The sequence below is a fragment of the Plecotus auritus genome, assembly GCF_963455305.1.
Source record: "Plecotus auritus genome assembly, chromosome: 7".
Classification (NCBI taxonomy): Eukaryota; Metazoa; Chordata; class Mammalia; order Chiroptera; family Vespertilionidae; genus Plecotus; species Plecotus auritus.
This window is the reverse complement of record NC_137774.1, coordinates 164,912,983-164,932,381: the sequence shown is the minus strand read 5'-3', so window position 1 is coordinate 164,932,381 and position 19,399 is coordinate 164,912,983. Positions and strand designations below refer to the sequence as shown.

The 19,399-nt window shown below is 46.6% G+C and overlaps 1 protein-coding gene across 1 annotated transcript in view; it reads left to right on the top strand.

The window, feature by feature from the left end:
- The window catches only part of ANKRD33B (ankyrin repeat domain 33B), a 61,411-nt gene that overhangs the window by 28,026 nt on the left and 13,986 nt on the right, over positions 1 to 19,399 (top strand). The window contains exon 2 of the mRNA XM_080682795.1: positions 8,330 to 8,459. Coding sequence (XP_080538921.1) covers positions 8,330 to 8,459 — 130 coding nt within the window. The remainder of the gene's footprint in view (positions 1 to 8,329; positions 8,460 to 19,399) is intronic.

The window sequence follows — 19,399 nt, the reverse complement described above, 5'->3', positions numbered from 1 at the left end:
CACTCCACTTCCACCAACAACTCCTTGGTGTGCGGGACAACGCTCCACCCAACTGAGCCACCGGGTCAGGGTGCCTGCTATTATTTTTTTTTAAAATAAAAATTCTAGTAGGTGTGAAGTGATTTCTCATTGTGGTTTAGTTTAGGGTTTCCCTCTTGACTAATGATGTTGAGCATCTTTTCATGTGCTCATTGATCATTTGTATGTCTTTGGCTAAGTTGTTACTTTATCAGTACTGCTTTGAGATATAATTTACATTTGGTGAAATACATAACTCTTAGAAATCCAATGGATTTTGACAAATGAATATACACACATAAATATCACCCAGGTAAGACATACGGTGTTTCATTTACCCTAGAAAGTCCTCTCATATCCCTTTCCAATAATCCTCTTCACTTTTTTTTTTAAATTGCCATAGATTAACTTTGCCTGTCCTTGGATTTCATTAAATGGACTTAAACAGCATATTCTCTTTTGTATCTGGCTTATTTCATCCAGTGTAATGTGCTTGAGATGTGTGGGTGTTGTTGCAAGTGTCAGCATTCTGTTCTTTTTGGTTGCTGAGTAGTATTCCTAAGTTTGAGTTTAGCAGAGTCTCTCCCTAGTCCCTGGATGAATCTTTGTTTGTAACTTTCGGCTGTTATGAATAAAGCTGCCCTCAACATTCTTGTACTCGTCTTTATGTGGATATAGACTTTTCTTTCTCTCAGAAATATACCTGTGAGTGGAATTGCTGGGTCATAGGGAGGCATGTGTTGAACTTCATGAGAAACTGGTAAAGGGAACCGCCAGTTTTCCAATGTGGTTGTTTCATTTCACAGTCCCATCTGCCGGGAACATGCGCATTCCACACCCTCACCATCGCTAGCTATTATCAGTCTTTTTAATTTTAGCCATTCTGGTGGGTGTGTGGTGGTATGGGTTTAATTTGCATTTCCATGATGACTAATGATCTCAAGAGCCTTCACATTTGGAAAAGGTTATAATTTAAATTTTTACATTAAAAAAAAAATCAAGTTAGAAGACAGTAATGAGCACCTGGAGAACAGACCTTGCGAGGCCCAGAAGGTTCTGTTGAAGCCCTTGCCCTGACAGCTGTGAGTCAGACAGACAGATGTCAGTTTCAGTTTCATCTTAGGCCACAAAAGAATTGGCAAGTCAGTTAAAGGAGGCTGGGTGGGAGGGTGTGGGGGCACCCATATTTAACGGATATTTTGAAAATAGAGAGAGGAAAGTGGCAAGGCTCTCCCCTTTTACCTGAACTCACATCTGAGAGGCAGGATTTTAGAAGGAGAATCTGATAATAATGTAGCCAGTTGAAGACCCGCACTGGTTCTCTACTAGCTTCAGACACAATCCAGACTCCTTAGCCCCTCCATGCCAACGCTTCATGACTTCATGACCCATCCCTTCCTCTCTGAGCAGCCGGCTGCATCTCCTTCCCCACGAGTTGTCAGCTCCCAGTCTTTGCACCTGCTTGTCTGACTCTTGGAACACTGTCTCCATCTTCCCTGGCACCACTAAGGTTTGGCTAATGAGGCTCAGCTGGGTCAGTGCCAGCTCCTCCCCCAGACTCGACCAGTTTCCAGTCCTCATCCTCCCTGGTCCCCTGGGGCAGGGCTGGTTGCCCTGTTTATTTTCCTGTCTCCCTCCCCAGAGGGAATTTCCCAAGGGGAGGGGATGTCTGGTTTAAAAGTTCATCTTTGTCTTCTCAATACCCAGCCCAGATACCTGTTGACCATCAATACCAGCTCAAGGGCACCTGTGGACGTCAGTGCTAGTTGGATGGTGATGAATGCTCATGGGCTGGTGAAGGGAGGGTTCTAAAAGCATGAGTGACCCTCTAGCCCTGGGAACCTGCTTTCTGTTGGATTTGTTTTGTGTCACATATTGCTGGCTAATATTCCAAAATCTGTACGGCAGATACAAACCACAAAGTCTTGTGATCTCACCTACTCTCTGTGACTCCTCTGTCCTAGCCGTTCATCCCAGTGGGACCAAGGATGACTCATGATGAAGGATCAGGGAGCTGGTGGCAAATGAGACCAATTAGCTGTCATCTGAGTGGGTGCTGTAGGCACCTGGGCCAGGCTTAGGTAAGAGTATGATCCCTGAGTGACAGAGACTGGGCATGCCAAGAAAGAAGACGCACCTTCCCCTGAAAAGAAAAGCGAGTGAGAGCAAAAGTTACCAAGGAAAGCAAGCTGAGCTCTTTCTGGCATCTCCGCGGAGTAACTGAGGCTCCCAGCTACAGTGACAGCCGTTGATTGTCACTATCCCGCTGACAGCCCACCCTGCTGACAGCCCACCCTGCTGACAGCCCACCCTGCTGATTGGCATGCCTCACACTTTATGTCCCGTAGACCAGCTGGGGCTGGCAAAAATGCAGCATCTGACGCACCAGGTCTGGCCTGGGGCCCAGGGTTCTGCATTCCTAACACATTCCCAGGTGATGCTACTGCTGGCCCCTGGACCCCACTGAACCAATCAGAACACAGTAATGTTTGAGGGAATAATTACATAGGATGTTTATTCTCCATCCACTGCATTGGACTATGGACAGAGAATAAATTATACTAAATTCTGTCACACTACGTGACACAAATAAATAGTTGTGCCTTACAGGCCCAAGATTGGTGCAAATACTGCCCTAAAAAAAGTTGTAGAGTTGGATTTACACAAGAGGAACATGCAGCAGACCAGCTGGGTGGGAGCTCTGCAGAGGAGACACTTGGCAGAGTGGTTGAACATCCAACAAGGGTTTCAACCTTTGATGCCAATGTAATGGGCAACTTGGATGCCTTCCTTAAAACTTTACAGAGCGTTTTTGCAAGAAAATAATAAAGCTGATTATAATTTATAGATCATGAAAGGTCCAATTTGTTTTCCCTTTATTGACGACATACTTGATTGAAAATGTATACCCTCCTCAACTCCTTCCAGGAAAGGATAAGCATAGCTTTATCTTTTTTGTATTGTTTTCTCCCAAACTACGAACGTGTAGTCCTACTGCTTATGCAGCTGAACAAGCAAGAGACTGGGAAGCTTTATCTGAATTTTTCTTCCTTACATTGTTTAAAATTTCTGACTATTAAATAGAAGTAAGTGCTCACAAGAAGAAAAAAAATGGGACTTTTTACTACAGAAAAGTACAAAGAAAAAGAAGTCACCTATGATATCAGCATTCAAAATCAACCACTGCTGAAATCATGGTGCATCTCTTCCTAGTTTTCTTAATGCATTGTTGAGAGATAATTTTACAACCTTGTTTATTAAAGTGTCTATATGCTTCATTTTATATTGTAATTTAAGCCTTTTTTTCACGACTAAATGTCATATTCCTCTTTTTAAATAATATTTGATCACATATAAGGTTATATAGTAGAAAATGTTCTTTAACTTTTTTTTTCTAATTTCAAAAGGAGATTTTGAAAAAAGGGAAAAATAGCTTTGGTCTCATCCTTCTGAGAATATAGTGAGTCCTGGTTTAAGCCGAAAGGGGATATTTCCTGTTTGTGGCACTGTACCTAGCATATTACCTAGTAATTCACAATGGCTGGTTATTAATGAAATGCTAGGACATTTTATTTAATTGGGTGTTTTTTCGTATAAGCATATAATTAACCTTAATCTGAGGATCCAGTTGTCAAGACAGGAACATAAATTGTCTGTTAATATGTATGGGTTTCAGAAGATTGTGATTGGTGTTGTCAATAGTCTATCCCTATAGCTCATTGTTTGCATTATGTAATGTTGCATTTATTTTCTCTCACAGCTTTTGGCTCAGAAATTCAGGAGCAGCGTGGCTGGGCAGTTCTGACCAGGATCTCTCAATGGGTTGCCAAGTCTGAGGGCTGTGTGGTTTGAGGGCTTGACTGGGGCTGGAGGACCCGAGTCTGTACGGTGGAGACATGCCCCGTGCCCTTGCTGTGTGGCACACCCTGCACCAGCTCTTCCTCATGGGGGGGGGGGGGGCGTTCTGTTCCATTTGATTCTTCTGTATTTTGTTCTTCTAGCTATTCTCTCTCTTTAAAGCACTCTGTTGAGCTTTGTGAAAATATCCACCGTGGAAATTCCAATCTTCACTTCAGATAGGTTAGGTGAGTCAGTGGTGAGGGGAACATGCCATTATTATTGATGATCTTATTATTGATCACTGTCTTCAGGTGACTTGTTAGTAAACAGGGTGGTTTGCTATTTCTGAATGCTTGCAAGATAACTATGTGGAAACCATTGCTAGCACTAAGTTAGGTCTCTCTCTCTCTCTCTCTCTCTTTCTCCCTCTCTCTCTCTCTCTCTCCCTCCCTCCCTCCCTCCCTCCCTCCCTCCCTCCCTCCCTCCCTCTCTCCCTTCCTCCCTCTCCCTGTCTCCACACACACACACTAGATTTGAAGACAGACTGTAGTTGAACAAAGTAGTTTCTTAAAATGACAGTCTAAAATTACAAATCCAAACAAGGGTTTGCAGCGATAATAAAATTCACATTGTATGCAAAATATACCTTGAATTTACTAGTATCTATTCCTTGTCCAGACTTTGCTAGGTGAGCCTGCCTTATAAGAATTCTCCTGACATAGTGTATACAGTTTACCTTTCACAATGTACGTTTTTAAAATTTAAAACAAATTACTAGCCATCTCTTTATTTGATGCAGAAAAGCATGAATAAAAATATAAATATAACCTGTAACCCCATTGCAAAATAACTTTATTTGTATAATGAAAAGATGTCTGCACCTTGAAAGGACATTGAGACAGATCCAAAGTACACAGTTAACTCTCAAAGCCTCCTTTCTTCTGTGTCTTGAAGGTGGCCAGTTAAAATTTTCATCTCCCTTTAGAAAAATAAAAGATCTTTTATGAACTTAGCCTTTGCAGGAGCCATGCACACATTTTAGAAGTTCACACAAAAAGAGGCCCTATCATGTACACTATTCTCACCTGAGGTTATTAACTTTTAAACTTATCTTTATTGTTGAGAGTATTACAGATGTCCCCCCACCCCCCGCTTTTTTCCCCTTGACCCTCTCCACCCACACCCGCCCCTCCCAGGCCTTCACTATTGTCTGTGTCCATGGGCTATGCATATATGCATATAAATTCCTCAGATAATCTCTCTCCACGCCCCCGCCCCAACCCTTCCTTCCCTCTGAGATTCATCAGTCTGTTCCATGTTTTTATGTCTCTGCATCTATTTTGTTCATCAGTTTATTTTGTTCATTAGATTCCACATATGCGTTAGATCATGTGATACTTATCTTTCTTTAACTTGTTTATTTCGCTTAGCATAATTTTCTCCAGGTCCCTCCATGCTGTCTCAAATGGTAAGAGATCCTTATTTTTTACAGCTGCATAGTATTCGATGGTGTAAATGTCCCACAGCTTTTTTATCCACTCACCTACTAATGGGCACGTGGGCTGTTTCCAGATCTTAGCTATTGTAAATAGCACAGCTATGAACAGAGGGGTGCATATGTTCTTTCTGATTGGTGTTTTGGGTTTCTTAGGATATATTCCTGGAAGTGGGATCACTGGGTCAAATGGGAGTTCCATTTTTAATTTTTTGAGGAAACTTGGTACTGTTTTCCACAGTGGCTGCACCAGTCTGCATTCCCACCAGCAGTGTACTAGGGTTCTCTTTTCTCCACATCCTTGCGAAGAACGCAAACACTTGTCTGTTTGTTGATTTGTTGATGGTAGCCATCTGACAGGTGTGAGGTGATACCTCGTTGTTGTTTTAATTTGCATCCTTGGATGATTAGTGACTTCGAGCATTTCTGTCATATCTCTTGGCCGTCTGTTAAGTCCGCTTTGGAGAAGTGTCTATTTAGGTCCTTTGCCCATTTTTAAATTGGGTTGTTTGTCTTCCTCTTGTTAAGTTGTATGATTTCCTTATATATTTTGGCAATTAACCCTTTATCAGATGTGTCATTGGCAAACATGTTTTTCTGTGCAGGGACTCCCTTTTCATTTTGTTGACCTAACATCCAGCAAAGATCTTTTCACCTCAACGCCTGCATTCCAGCCTCATTCCTGTTGGGGGCGACACAGTGTCCCACAGCATAAATTCAGCCAGTCTTGGTGTATATTTGGGTTATTCTCAGGCTTTTGCAATTACAGATCTTTATTTAGATCTCTTGACATACTTTTGATGTCCCTAAAGGGAATTCCTTGGGATGGAATTCTTGAGCCCACTTTCGTGTTCTTTGCATCTGGCTGTTGCTTTCACATCTACATTATTCAGCCTCGGATCTGGCAGCACCAGCCTAGAATGATACTTACCACATGAAAGGCAACTTTCTTCTTTGAGGTTTTCCTGGGACCTTAGGTAATTTCCTGGCTTGAATATGGAAGTCAGATAAACAAGCTCAAAGCTCATGTGTCACCATATGTCAGCTCCTCAGTGTAGAGTAAGTTGAGTGCTGTGCGAGGTAGGGGGTACTGAAATGTTTCAGGGGCGTTTCATTCATCCAACACATGCTTATCAGAGTTTTGTACATGTCAGGCACGGGGGGAACAAGGTTAAAAAGATGTACTCACCTTCCAGGGAGCAGTGGTTTGTGCAAGGCAGTCCAATGAGGGCACCAGAAAATGGGTGAAAAGGGGCTTGAATCAAGACCTGCAGGAGGGTCAGACTCTACGATGAAGGCTGTGGGGTGGGAGGAAGGGCATTCTAGGCAGAGGCCACTGCACATGCGGAGACTTGGAGGCATGGAAAACTGACTGCGATTGGCACGGGGGAGAGCCCAAACCATGGAGGTGTATGTGGCCATGTTGGAATGATCAATGCAGATCGAATCCCAGTCCTGGGGTTTGCTTTCTTCTCATGGCGCTTAGTCGTAAGTGCGATTACTGAAACTATGCCCAACACATACTATCCAATAAATTGTGCTCATGGTAATGGAAATGCATGGCTGCCTTTCAGAAACACAGTGTCTGTCTTTGGAGTACTAGAATCCCTAAAGCCACATAAACGTTTCTCCTCCCTGTCAGTGGTATTATCATGGAGAAAGATGTTTTACAGAAATGGATTTTCAAGTAACTGAAGTTTATTCTCTTGATTACAAACTTTAAAAACATTACATGACGAATGATGGCATTTTTTCGCACATCTGAACATGGTAATATCCTCTCCCTTCTGGATGATCAGGACTAATTGCTCTGTATCGCACCATCTGCCTATGGGTTTGTGTGTGCTTCTTGGTGCCTCCATCTTTTCCCTTGGCTGTTAGTCAGCTTCCATTTCTTCTGCCCACCATCCTTCCTCTCCGCTCCACATTCATTTACATGGTTGTTATAAAACCATATGTCCTAATGAGAATGCTATTAATGTAAACATCATGTTTGCTTACTTGCTCTTCATTGTGAATTAAAATCATGCACGTTCCTTATAAATAAAGCTTTGTTTTAAAGAATTCTAACTGTACAGAAACAGCATAAAAAATGAAAATAGTTCTTCCAAAGTATTCCTTCCACACCTACCGTGTATGAATCAGGGGTCTCCAGAGAAACAACCAATAGAGTGTGTGTGTGTGTGTATCTCTAACTCTGTATATCTATAGGTATCTATAGATACACACAGGCACAGATTTATTTTAAGGAACCGGTTCATGCGATGGTGGCGGCTTAGCAAGTGCAAAATCTGCAGGGTGGGCTGGCAGGCTGGATACCCAGGGAGAGGTGTAGCTCACGTCCAGAGTCAGAATTCCTTCCCACGCTGTTCTCTTCAGGTCTTCAGCTGATTGCAGGAGGCTCATCCACAGCACAGAGGACAATCTGCTTCACTCAGCATCTCCTGTTTAAACGTTAATCTTATCTCCAAAGTACCTTCGCAGAAACACCTGCCTCACGGCCGCAAACCCCGGCGTTCCGTCCTGGCCTCCCAGGGTCTGTTGCTCACTCTGCTCCAGGGCCTCCTGGCTGGTCCCTGGGAGGGCTGGGCATGTCCTCTGCCTGGACCTTTCCCTCATGTTCCTTGGCTTGTTCCCTCACCTCCTTCTTACCCTCCCAGTGTCTCCTTGGTGGGTCCACCCTGTTTAAGACAGAGCTGTGCCCCCTGCACCCAACCACATCCCATGGCCCAGTGTACATTCTAACACTCTATCCCTTACATGTTAGGTCTACAGTTTATGTCATTGTGAGTCCTCCCCCTCCCCCATGAAGGCAGGGATCTGGGTTCTCTGGCGTTTCCCAGGCAGGGTGCCTCACTTGTAGTCCATGCTCAATGAACATTTGAAGATGACCTGATGAGGTCCTCCTTGTTCCCCTGCGGCTGGCTCAGCCCCTTGGACTCAGCTCCTCTGACCCACTTCCCTCTCTATTTCCAGACCGGCCTCATTGTCGCCTGCTACCATGGCTTTGTGGATGCTGTGGTGGTCTTGGCAGAGTGCCCCCATGTTGACGTCAACTGGCAGGACAGCGAGGGGAACACGGCCCTAATCACAGCTGCACAGGCAGGTAAGACCCGGCTTCTCCTTCCCCTCAGGCCTGAGAGCAGCTGCCGGTGTGTGTGGGGGCCCTGGACATGCCCTCAGCTCCAGACATGAGTGTAAGGAGGGAACCTGAGCAGGAATTCTGTCCTACTGCTCAGAGGTACAAGAAAAGGGCGATGGGTGTGGTGCACACCTTCTGTGCACTTGGGACCGTGCAGTTTACCCAGCAGTGCAGAACTCAGCACTGGGTAGAGCGAACCCTGAGACGCCCCAAAGCTCTGGAGGCTGAAGCTGCATTGCAAGCCCAACCTGGTGGTCACTTCACCTAGAGCAGTGGTCGGCAAACTGCAGCTCTGTTGACTAATGAGTTTGCCGACCACTGCGTAAGGCATTACCCTTACCCAGAAGTTTTGACTTCAGGTTAAAGACATTAGTACATTATTAAAATGTTTTTTAAGTGTTTTTCCCTAAGGCAGTGGCCGGCAAATTCATTAGTCAACAGAGCGGCAAACCGCGGCTCGCGAGCCACAGTTTGCCGACCACTGACCTAAAGCATCGCAACCCATGCCATCAGAGACTCGGGATCAGAAAGATTCGGGGGAACTCTCTAGCGGAAGAGACATGCCCTGTGCTAGTGATGGTATGATAGTAGACATAATCCCAAGGCCGCTTGCACTCGGCCTGGAGATGTAGAGCCGGAGCTACGTCCCAGTAAGTGTCCTTCTGCCCAGGCTCCTCTCCAGAGGCGTCTGCGTGCCCACACCGCCGGGCACTTCGTGGCCCTCCTCTCCCAGAACTGCATGCAGGCCTTTTGAGACAAACACGACAGCTGTGCTGGTGGCTTCAGGGCCGCACGTGGTTTGTAACCGCGGTCTTGACCGGTTTCGTAACTGACCACTTTCAAAACGCTTGGCTTCCAGGATGACAGCCATTGCATCAGGCAGGTTCTCAGTTGCAAAGAAGCGCTTCTGGCTGAGCTGGAAGGACCAGGTGGGGGCGCCTCGGGCTGGAGGGAGTTGTTGGGAATCCGATCCAGTCATGGCCCAGAAGCTGGAGAAAATGCCCCGGACCACACTGCATGTTGGTTATGGAAAGTATGGTAAACATCTGCTGCTGCCCCCAAAGAGAGGCCTACCTGCCTGTCCCATCTTGCACCTCCAGCTGGTATCTGAGTCAGCCTGGGTGATCGAGCAGGGAACGCCCGGAGGCTGGAGGATCCAGCGTCTGCAATGTCTCTCCCTCCCCCCCCCACCCCCCCCCGCCGTGGAAGCAGCCTGTGCTCATGCCTTTCAGTCAGGATGTGGGAGGTGGAGAAAGCCCTGACTTACAGAGGGGTCGGGCTGTGCTAGCACACGATCGCTTCCCCAGGTTTCGGGGGCCGGGGGGAGGGGGTGAAGCTTTACCACCACAGAGGTAGAGCTGCCAGGCTTTGAAAGCCTAGCTGCACAACTTCCTGAGCTGGGAAAGTGCAAATGGATATGGTGACCGGGCAGTGACCAGGGGCTCACATTCAGTACCTCCCACTGGCCAGGAGCTGGGTCGGTGCCCCAGCGGTGGGAGTCGAGGGCATTTCTGCTCTTGGGTAATTCTCCAGTTAAATGGCCATCTGATGGAGCTCTGATGGAGGGTGCCCTGGGTGCCGTGCGGTGAGAACACCCCATCTAGCCTGCTGGTTCAGGACAGGGGTTGTGAAGGAGGGAGCTTGACGTGGGTGGTGAAGTCAGAGGCAAGCTGGTCCAGCCAATACATCCCAAAGCCACAGGGCCCAGAGGGGGGCCGGTGCGTCTTAGGAATGGCAGGTAGTGTGGCTGTAGGACTGCTTGTGTCTGGAACAGCTGAGGAGTGTAGAGAAAATGTGAGGGAATGCATGTGAGTGGCATGGTCTGGGTGTGTGGTGACAGGGGCCAGATGACCTTGGTGGGCCCAGAGGCGGTTTCAGAGGCCGAAAGCTCGGGTCTCGGGTCTCAGTGGCTGTGATGGGGGCAGTGGAGAACAGGTGGGGTCTGGCACGGCTTTCAGCCTCTGGACCGCGGATGCTGCTGACCGCAGTGGGGTATGGCACAAGGATGAGCTCCCCTGTGCTCAGGCCTTTGAGGGGTTGAGGCAGCGAAGTAAGAGGCCTCCGATGGATGGTGGGTGGGGAGTGTGGGATGTTCCACGAGTTCACAGGTGACACTGAAGCTGCTGGTCTGGGGACCCCTCTTTAGAGGTTCTCATTTTAAATGGTGGCTGGGGCAGCCTCTCAGAGGACATTAAAGCTGGGAGCTGGGGGTCACAGACCTGCGTGAGATGTCAGAGGGACCTAGAGCCATCACTGACCAAAGTGAGAAGAAAGGAAAGCAACCACGGGGCTGCTCTTGGCATTCTGTGCTGTTGTACCAGAGTCTGTTTAGGCTTTCGCTGCTAGCATCAGGCGATGTCCCATTTTCATCCAGTTCCATAACCATTTGTACTTATTTGATGATTTCCGGTTTGATTCCTGGTCAGGGCAGGTCTGGGGACCCAGGGCTTGGCTGTATTTCAGAAGATGTCTAGTAATAGGTGCTTACAATAAAAAATCATTATTAAACAAAAAAGACCCCCTTTCATTCTCCCAAATGCTCCATCTCCCAAATTGACCAAGTTCTAACTACTTGCCCTTTCAGATTTCTCCTTTTGCAACACAGGGCGTGCGTCCACTTTTATTTAAATGAAGAGGCTAACACAGTTGAGATGGTGGTTTTAACTTTTTTCACTTACTAGATCTATATCTTTCCTACCAACATGCACAAGATTACCTTGTTCTTACAGGCACATTCCTGAGCGTGATTGTATGTTCCTGGCTGTGTCCCCCGTGTCCAATATCTGTGAGACCGTTCAGTAAACAGTGTCTCACCCATTCTACACAAGATCCTGCTATAAAACAAACACTTATTTAGCAATTACTTCATGCACACCGGCTGCGCTAAGTGCTGGGCCTACCACAGTGAACAGAAGCACACCTACTCCTGCCTCCCAAAGTCTAGTTCATGCGGGGGAAGGGAAGGCATTTGTGTCTGGGGGGTGCAGTTCTGAGGAGGATGTATCTGGCAGGGTCCTGGCTGGGACCAGGCGGAGCAGCAGGCATGCTCAGAGGGTAAACTGATGACCTCATCAGGGGACTGTTAGTGGGGGCGGGGCAGAATTAATGGACAGGACCCTGGAGAGAGTTACCCTGGCAGAGGGCTTGGCTGCCTTTCAGGCACTGTAACCTGAGCAGGCCCCTGGGTGGGAGGCAGCGGGGGAGGCTGGGGTAAGTACCCCCTTCTGTTTCCTCCATCCAGGTCCCTGTGCTGAGCCACACTGGAGACTTTAGGGCTAAGGAGCAGGGCAGATTCTGGAGATTATCTTCCCTGCAAAGCAGGGCAGAGGAGGAAAGAGAAGTGCATGGATAGCTTCTTAGAGCTTATCACAGGGCATGTACATTTAAAAATTTTTTTCTTTTAAATATATATCTTTTTTATTTCAGAGAGAGTGGAAAGGAGAGTGAGAGAGAGAGAGAAACATCAATGAGAGAGAAACATTGATGGGCTGCCTCCTGCACACCCCCTACTGGGGATTGAGCCTACATGTGCCCTGACCAGGAATCAACCGGTGACCTCCTGATGCATGGAATGGCACTCAAGCAACTGAGCCGCACCGGCGGGTGGCATGTACATTTATGTGGCTGCTGCCAACTGGCTTTTAGAAAAAACTGTACCAATTCATATTTCCCAGCGAGTTCCCAAAGGTGTTCTTGCCAACTGTGGACATGATTACTTTTCAGTGTTTGCCGATTATTGTTTGCAGTTGTGTTTGCCTGATTCTCATCGGAGTCTAGACTCTGCTGTGACGTTTTGGGTGCAATTTGCGGAGTACCCAAGGAAATGGCTTCCACAATGAGGAAATTGCCTTCTTTTGCAACTTGACACGTCTGAAGGCGATAGCTGGAGGGTTGTTTCATTGGGTGGCTCTGTGATGTCAGGACCTGGGGCGGCTTCTCAGAAATGCTCTTGACCTTTCCCTCATGATCTCAAGAAGGACCTGGCATGGCTTCCTGTTGCCACACACAGAGACCTCACAAAGGAGGAGCAAATCCCTGTCGTGTTTCGTTCTCTAAGATGGAAACACATTTCCAGAAGCCTCCAGCAGTTTCGTTTACATCTCATGGCCGCGTCACGTGGCCCATGCCAAAACAACTGGCTGGCAGGGGAGGTGGAATGACCTCAGTTGACTTGGTCTAGTCAACACCGGTCCCAGCAGAATCTGTGTGGTTAAGGAAAACTTTAAACAACCACATGCTAATACTGTTTGCTACTGCAACTGTGTTGGATGTCTGAGAGTTGGCAGTCCTGGCTTTCTACAGGACTCACTCAGCGTCTGTGAGAATAAATTAGGATGCAAATGCTGGGATCTGCCTGCCGGGTGTTCTCTCCAGTCTAACCTCCGTGGCTACGGAATGCACAATAAAAATACAGCCGAGTCTCTATTAGGCCTTGCAATGGAGAGGAGAATGTATGACAATAAATTCTCAAATAATCCCTAAATCTCACTTAGCCAGTGATTTCCATTTCTACCATACCTCCCCTCACGAAAATACAGTACAAAATCAGATAAGCAAAGAAATGAATAGTGAGTCCCAGGGATGGAGTTATGTGTTTCTCGTTCCTCCTTAGCAAATGGCAGGAGTAAGGTGCAGTGAGTAAGCCGAGGGCTCTTTTTGATAATACAGCGTCAGTTGGGTATAAGGAATCTTTGGTGCATCCTTGAAACTTGCTATTTCTTGAACTTACTTTAAAATTTTGGAAGGAAATCTCCCGACATCCAGCCAGCCTGGCATTATTCCCTCCTGCTGCTGGGGACACCGTGGCAGCAAGGCTCCCAGGGGTGACCGGGGCGAGCTCCGACTGCCTGTACCAGGCCTGGCTCTGAACTGGATCTGGGGAGGGTTTCACTTCAGGGGAGAATTTGTGACATGGCCAGAAGCCAGGAATAAATGCCTCTTCATTCTATTTGTCATATTTGTTATCACTACCCACGATCATAATTTCTGTCTGACTTCATTGTGATTTTTTTGAGATGTTTTCCTTTTCCTTGGTTTCTGCTCTTTCACTTAAGAAATCAGGACTTGGTAAATCTCTGCAGTTTCCTAGCATTTCCTTGCCCTTTCCTGTGAAATCCAGTTTTGGGAGCCTTTTTTTGTGTTCATTGCAGTGCTGCCCCCTCCCCGCTGGCCAGGCTGGAGTGAGCCTGGGCCAGAGCCAAGCTCACCCTGCCCCTCAGTCAGACACCTGCTCTCCCCACAAACCAGGAGGGAGGCCTGTCTGAGTGGCCCCCCGCTGCTCCCTGTCTGCATCTTCCTCTTCAGGATGGGGCCAGTGCATTCTCCCTGTAGGGCCTGTGGGATGTGATATTTCCGAAGTCAACACTTCCCTCTGCTGGCCTGGTTTGGAAAAACTACATTTTGAGTACCTGGTGTCAAACCAATCAAGTTTAGACAACCAAATTCTGTAATATCTTTCCATTTTCAGAGCAGTACAGGTTTATTGTCTATTTTATTCCTTTGAATATAGGGGTAAACAAGATTCTTAGCCCATAATTGGTACTCAAAAATGTTTGATTAATCAACAATTGATCATTGTGATGGCCATTTAGTCTCAGATAATATAGATTATGGCTTGAAAGTTAACAACCTTTATGATAAGTGTACTTTTTCCAAGAAAGAAGTAGGAATCCTTTGGCCTTTTTATTTAGTAAATATTTGGTGAAATTGCAGTGAATTGGAAGTTTTGGACTCATGAACAGACTCTTGAGGACTGTGGTGACATGACATCATGGTTCAGTTGCCTAACCCACCCTCGGGGGACCAGGGAAGAACTTGCATCAGAAGGGATAGCTCATTAGGTAGCTGGGTAAAAGGGAAAGAAAGAAGTTCCAGGCAGAGAGACTAGCATGTGCAAAGGCCACCAGATTGGAGAAAGAATGGCACACAGGTGAATTAAAAGGAGAGTTGAGTGATTGCAAAGTCTACCAGGGTGTTGGTGCAAGAGTTGAGGGTGAAGATGGGATTTAGAGGAGAAAAAATAATTTTTCCTCTACCCTTCTGAGTTCTTGACTGAGAACCCTATAATAAAAGGCAGATTAACAAGGGAAATCAGACTTCTATAAACACGTTTACATGGGAGGCCTTGAGGAAAAATGAGTGACTCAAGGAGGTGGCTTAGATCTCCAGCTTATAGGGCATCTTCACCAAAGAACAATAAATTAATGGAGGAATTTCAGGACAAAGGAAAGCACTATTAGGCTTCCAAGGGCAGCAAATTATGGGAAGGGAAACTAATGGTAGATAAAGGCTAGTTAGTAAATTTGTTATGTAGATTCCTCTGGTGCCACCCCCAGGCTGATAGTCTCTAAAGACAAACATTTTTCCCTCTTCTTTTTGTACCTATATGAGATAATGGATGTTAACTAAACTTACTGTGGTAATCACTTCACAATATATGTAACTCAAATCATTATGCTGTACACTAAACTTATACAATGCTGTACGTTAATTATACCTCAATAAAACTGGGGGGGGGGATAAAAATTAAATTAAAAAAATTGATGTCCTACTTTTAGACAAATGGGAGAAGGCAGTGCATCTTTCTTATGTCTACTCTTTCTCAGTTGCCTTCAGCTCTAAATTATCCTTATGCCAAACTGGCACATTTTGGGGTGGCATATTCTGCTACCCTTTAGAGGGCAGAGCCAGATAAAAAGGAGATAGCTCGTTAAAGTGCTGAGAATTCATCTAAAGAGTAGAAACCACTCAGGGTTTTAAGTGGTAATAGTGCTGGTTAACAGAGTTTCTTCTTTAAATTATGATGCTGGTAGTGTGGAGAATGGGTGGAGGGGCAGAATGGGACCAGGGAGAATAGTTAGGAGAGGGATTGTACCTTATTTGGATGTGGTGGCCTGGATGAGGGGTAGAAGAGGGTGTGGAGAACCAGGACAGGTTTGGAAGATATTTAAGAGGTGAGATTGGCAAAACTCCATGATAGCTTGGATGGGGAAAGGGTAGGTAGAGGGCTGAAGACAATGCCCAGATTTCTGGCTTGGACACCTAGGTGATTGGTGGTGTTCATCACTGAATAAGGAATGTGGGAGAGAGGAGCAGGTTTGGAAGAAGCATGTGTTGAGTTTCTTTGTGGGATGCCCGAGATGAAATATCCAGCAGACAGATGTTTAGGTAAGAGATTCAGGAAGGGAGACTGAGCTAGCGATAAACAATCTGGGACTTTTAAGGTGATGATTGGATCCATGAGAGTGGATAGGATCACCAAGAGAGGGTGTATAGGATGAGAATCTGGCTTGGTCACACATGCGAGGAACAGCAGCATTTCGGAAGGAAAGGATAGAAGAGCTCATAAAGAAAACTGACAAGGAGTGGTTAGAGAGGCAGGTGGAAAATTGGAATGGTCAACTTTCAGGATATCTGCGGAAAAAGAGGTTAAAAAGGATAGAAGACATAGTGCTAAATATAGAAGTGTCAAGTAAGATGAGGACTGACTAGTAACCATTGGATTTTGCTGAAAGACAGTCACTGGGGGCCATTGGAAGGCAGTTTCAGGACAATTAAGGGAGGGTCAGTAGCAAGAGTGAGAGTAGATGATTCTGGGACTTAGACTGGAAAGGAGACAAATGGTTGATGGTGGGTGGAATGCAAAGACAGGTCCACAGGATCATTGTCAGTCGTTGCAACAGACCGGATACTTATGCCCCCCTCCAAATTCATGTGTTATATCCAAATCCCCAAGTGATGGTGTTAGGAGGTAGGGCTTTTTCAAAGTGATTATGTCAAGAGGGTGGAGCCCTTATGAATAGAATTAGTGCCCTTGTGAGAGACTCCCCACCCCTTTTGCTATTGAAGACACAGCAAGAAGATGGCCACTTAAGAACGAGGAAGCAAGCCCTCACTGAATCTGCAGGCATGGACTTCCCAGCCTCTAGAACTGTGAGAAATGTTTGTTGTTTAAGCCACCCAGTCTATGGTAGTTTGTTATAGCAGCCTGAATGGACTAAGACATAGATGTAGATATAGATATAGATTTAATTTTCAAAATTGAGCTATCAGTTGTTAAAGTGTGAATACGTTTTTTGGGGAACACTAAGCATACATATCAGCATATTGTTGCACAACAAACAAACTTCAAACTTTAAAATATGTTTATTGTTCATGCATCTGTGTATGGGCTGGGGACCTGGGGATCTCGACTGCTTTTGGTTGTGTGTCTGTGGTGAGCTGGATCCTGTTCTAGGGTGTGTTTAGGTACCTCAGCTTTGCTCCATGCATTTCTTGTTCTGTTCTCAGGACCATCAAGTTAGCCTTGACATGATTAGGAGATAATTGAGGCACAAGTATGACAGGGATTTCAGACAAATAAGTGCATTTCAAGGTTCTGCTTGTATCACACCGCAAACGTCCCAGTTCTTGACAGAAGAATTTTGAAGTTACGTAGAAAAGAGCAAGGTGAAGAATTTGGGCCATGAATGCAATCTGATGGATTTGCAAGGAAGCAGAGGTTGAAGAGAAAGAGGAGGTAATTGGTAGCACAAGTACTGGAGAGAAGGAGAGATTGGCATCTTTAGGGGAAGCATCACCCTCCCTTTTCAATAGGAGGGAAGGAGAGACTGCTGTGGATGTGGGACGTTGGCGGGGCTATTGGGGAAAGTTGAGGGAGTTTCCTTCTTGTGGTTTCTGTTCCCTCTGTGAAGTAAGAGGTGTGTCATCTCCTGGGAAGGGGTTTGCTGTGCGGCAGGGGACTTAAGAGTGGGAAAGTTTTAAATTTCCCACATGGGGATTGAGAGTCCACCGTAAACACAGCAGTGTTGTTGGGCCTGGTTGAAAATCCAGTCAAGCTTGGCTACCATGGATTTCTACCCCATACACTCTTAGCAAAGATGCCATTGGTCATCCAAAGTGGTACCAGGAACCGAGACTGTGGTGGTACCAGGGGTCATCTTTGACTTCTCTTTCTGTTATATGGCTCAGCCAAACAATCACCGAGGCCTGTCCATTCACTTCTAAAGGAGCTTTGTGAATCAACCACTTCTCTCCATCCTCCTGCTCTCCCAGGGACCCGGCCACTGTCTTCTGTCCATTGCATGCCCATCACAGCCTCTCAGTGAGCTCCCCTCATCATCAGTAAGGGATGGGGACGGTGTAGAGGGAGCCACACCTGGCAGCCAGCCAGAGTCATCATCCCTACCTTGTATCTTGTCAAGTGGCCCTATGCTAGATCTCCCTTTTATAAAATAAACTTTGATTTTATAATAGTTTAGATTTACAGAAAAACTGCAAAGATTATATAGAGAGTTCCTGTTTACCCTGTACCTGGTTTCCCTGTTCTTAGGATCTGGAATTAATATGATACATTTGACACAATTTACACTAATAAAAGAGTAAGATGCAAATCGACTGTACCTTCGCAATTCCCACCAGCCAATCAGGAGTGAGTATGCAAATTAACCCAACAAAGGTGATGGGTTAATTTGCATACACAGGCGCCTCTGCACCGCCCCAGCCACTCTGGGCCTCTGGGCAGCTTGGAAAGGTGGAAAGGCGGCTCCGGGCCAGAGTGAAAAGGCAGCTCTGGCCGGAGCAAAGGCGGTGCCAGTGGCCAGGGGAAGGAAGGCCCATTCTTGCATGAATCTTTGTGCATTGGGCCTCTAGTCCTAATATATAAAAAGCCAGGGGCCGTCATGACCGAAACAACTGGATGGACAACTGAACAGCAGGCTGCATGGGGCAACCAGGCTGACGGGGGGAGGGGGGGACAGTGGGGGTGACCAGACCAGCAGGGGTGGCAGTAAGGGGTGACCAGGCCAGCGGGGGGGGGGGGGCAGTTATGGGTGACCAGGCCAGTAGAGGGGGGTAGTTGGGGCCTATCAAGCCATCAGGGGGGGCAGTAAGGGGCAACCAGGCCAGCGGGGGGGGGGGCAGTTGAGGGCAATCAAGCTGGCAGTGGGGGCAAGTTAGGGGCGATCAGGCTGGCAGGCAGAGGTGGTTAGGGGCGATCAGGCAGGCAGGTAGGTGAGCAGTTAGGAGGCAGTTGTCCTGGATTGTGAGAGGGTTGTCTGGCTGCCGGTTTAGGCCCGATCCCAGGGACATCCCCCGAGGGGTCCCAGATTGGAGAGGGTGCAGGCTGGTCTGAGGGGACCCCCCCTCCATGCATGAATTTCGTGCACTGGGCCTCTAGTGAATTAATAAATCTGGGTGCATTTTTATTATTCACTCAAGTTTATTCTTTATTCCAGTGTTTTCCTAATATCCTTTGTTGTTGTTCCAGGATCCCATGTAGGACTCCATATTACATTTAATTGTTACATCCCCTTAGGCTTCTCTTGGCTATGAAGTTTCTCAGACTTTATGACTTTGACAGTTTGGGGAGTACTTGTTAGGTAGTTTGTAGAATGTTCCTCAATTGGGATTTGTCTGATGTTTTCCTCATGATTAGACTGCAGTTATGGGTTTTGGGGAGGAGGACCACAGAGGAAAGTACCATTCCCATTACATCATATCAAGAGTGCTGTTAAAAAAGATATTCAATGGCACTTGTTACTGATGGTAAGGCAGACCCTCGTCAGGATCAGCTTGATAGGTATAGGGACCACCACACTGGGGTTTTGCAATGGGGTAGAGGCATGTGGCCCGCCAGCCGCGAGTTTGATATGCTTGAGGGATTGGGTTCCACTCCAAATACAACAAGGAAATGTGGGTCTTATAGCCCCCACTATAAGGAGCAAGGGGAAAATCAGTAGATGGAAAATTCGGAGAAAACATCAGGGGTAAGGGAGATTCTAGCTAAACCAACCTAACAGGATTGTTGCTTAAGACAGGCCAGGGTGGTCAGTCATCACCTGGGGATGGTGGGGGTGGAGGAGCTTGGTGAGAGATCAGGGTGGGGGTTTTTGGTTAAAACTAGA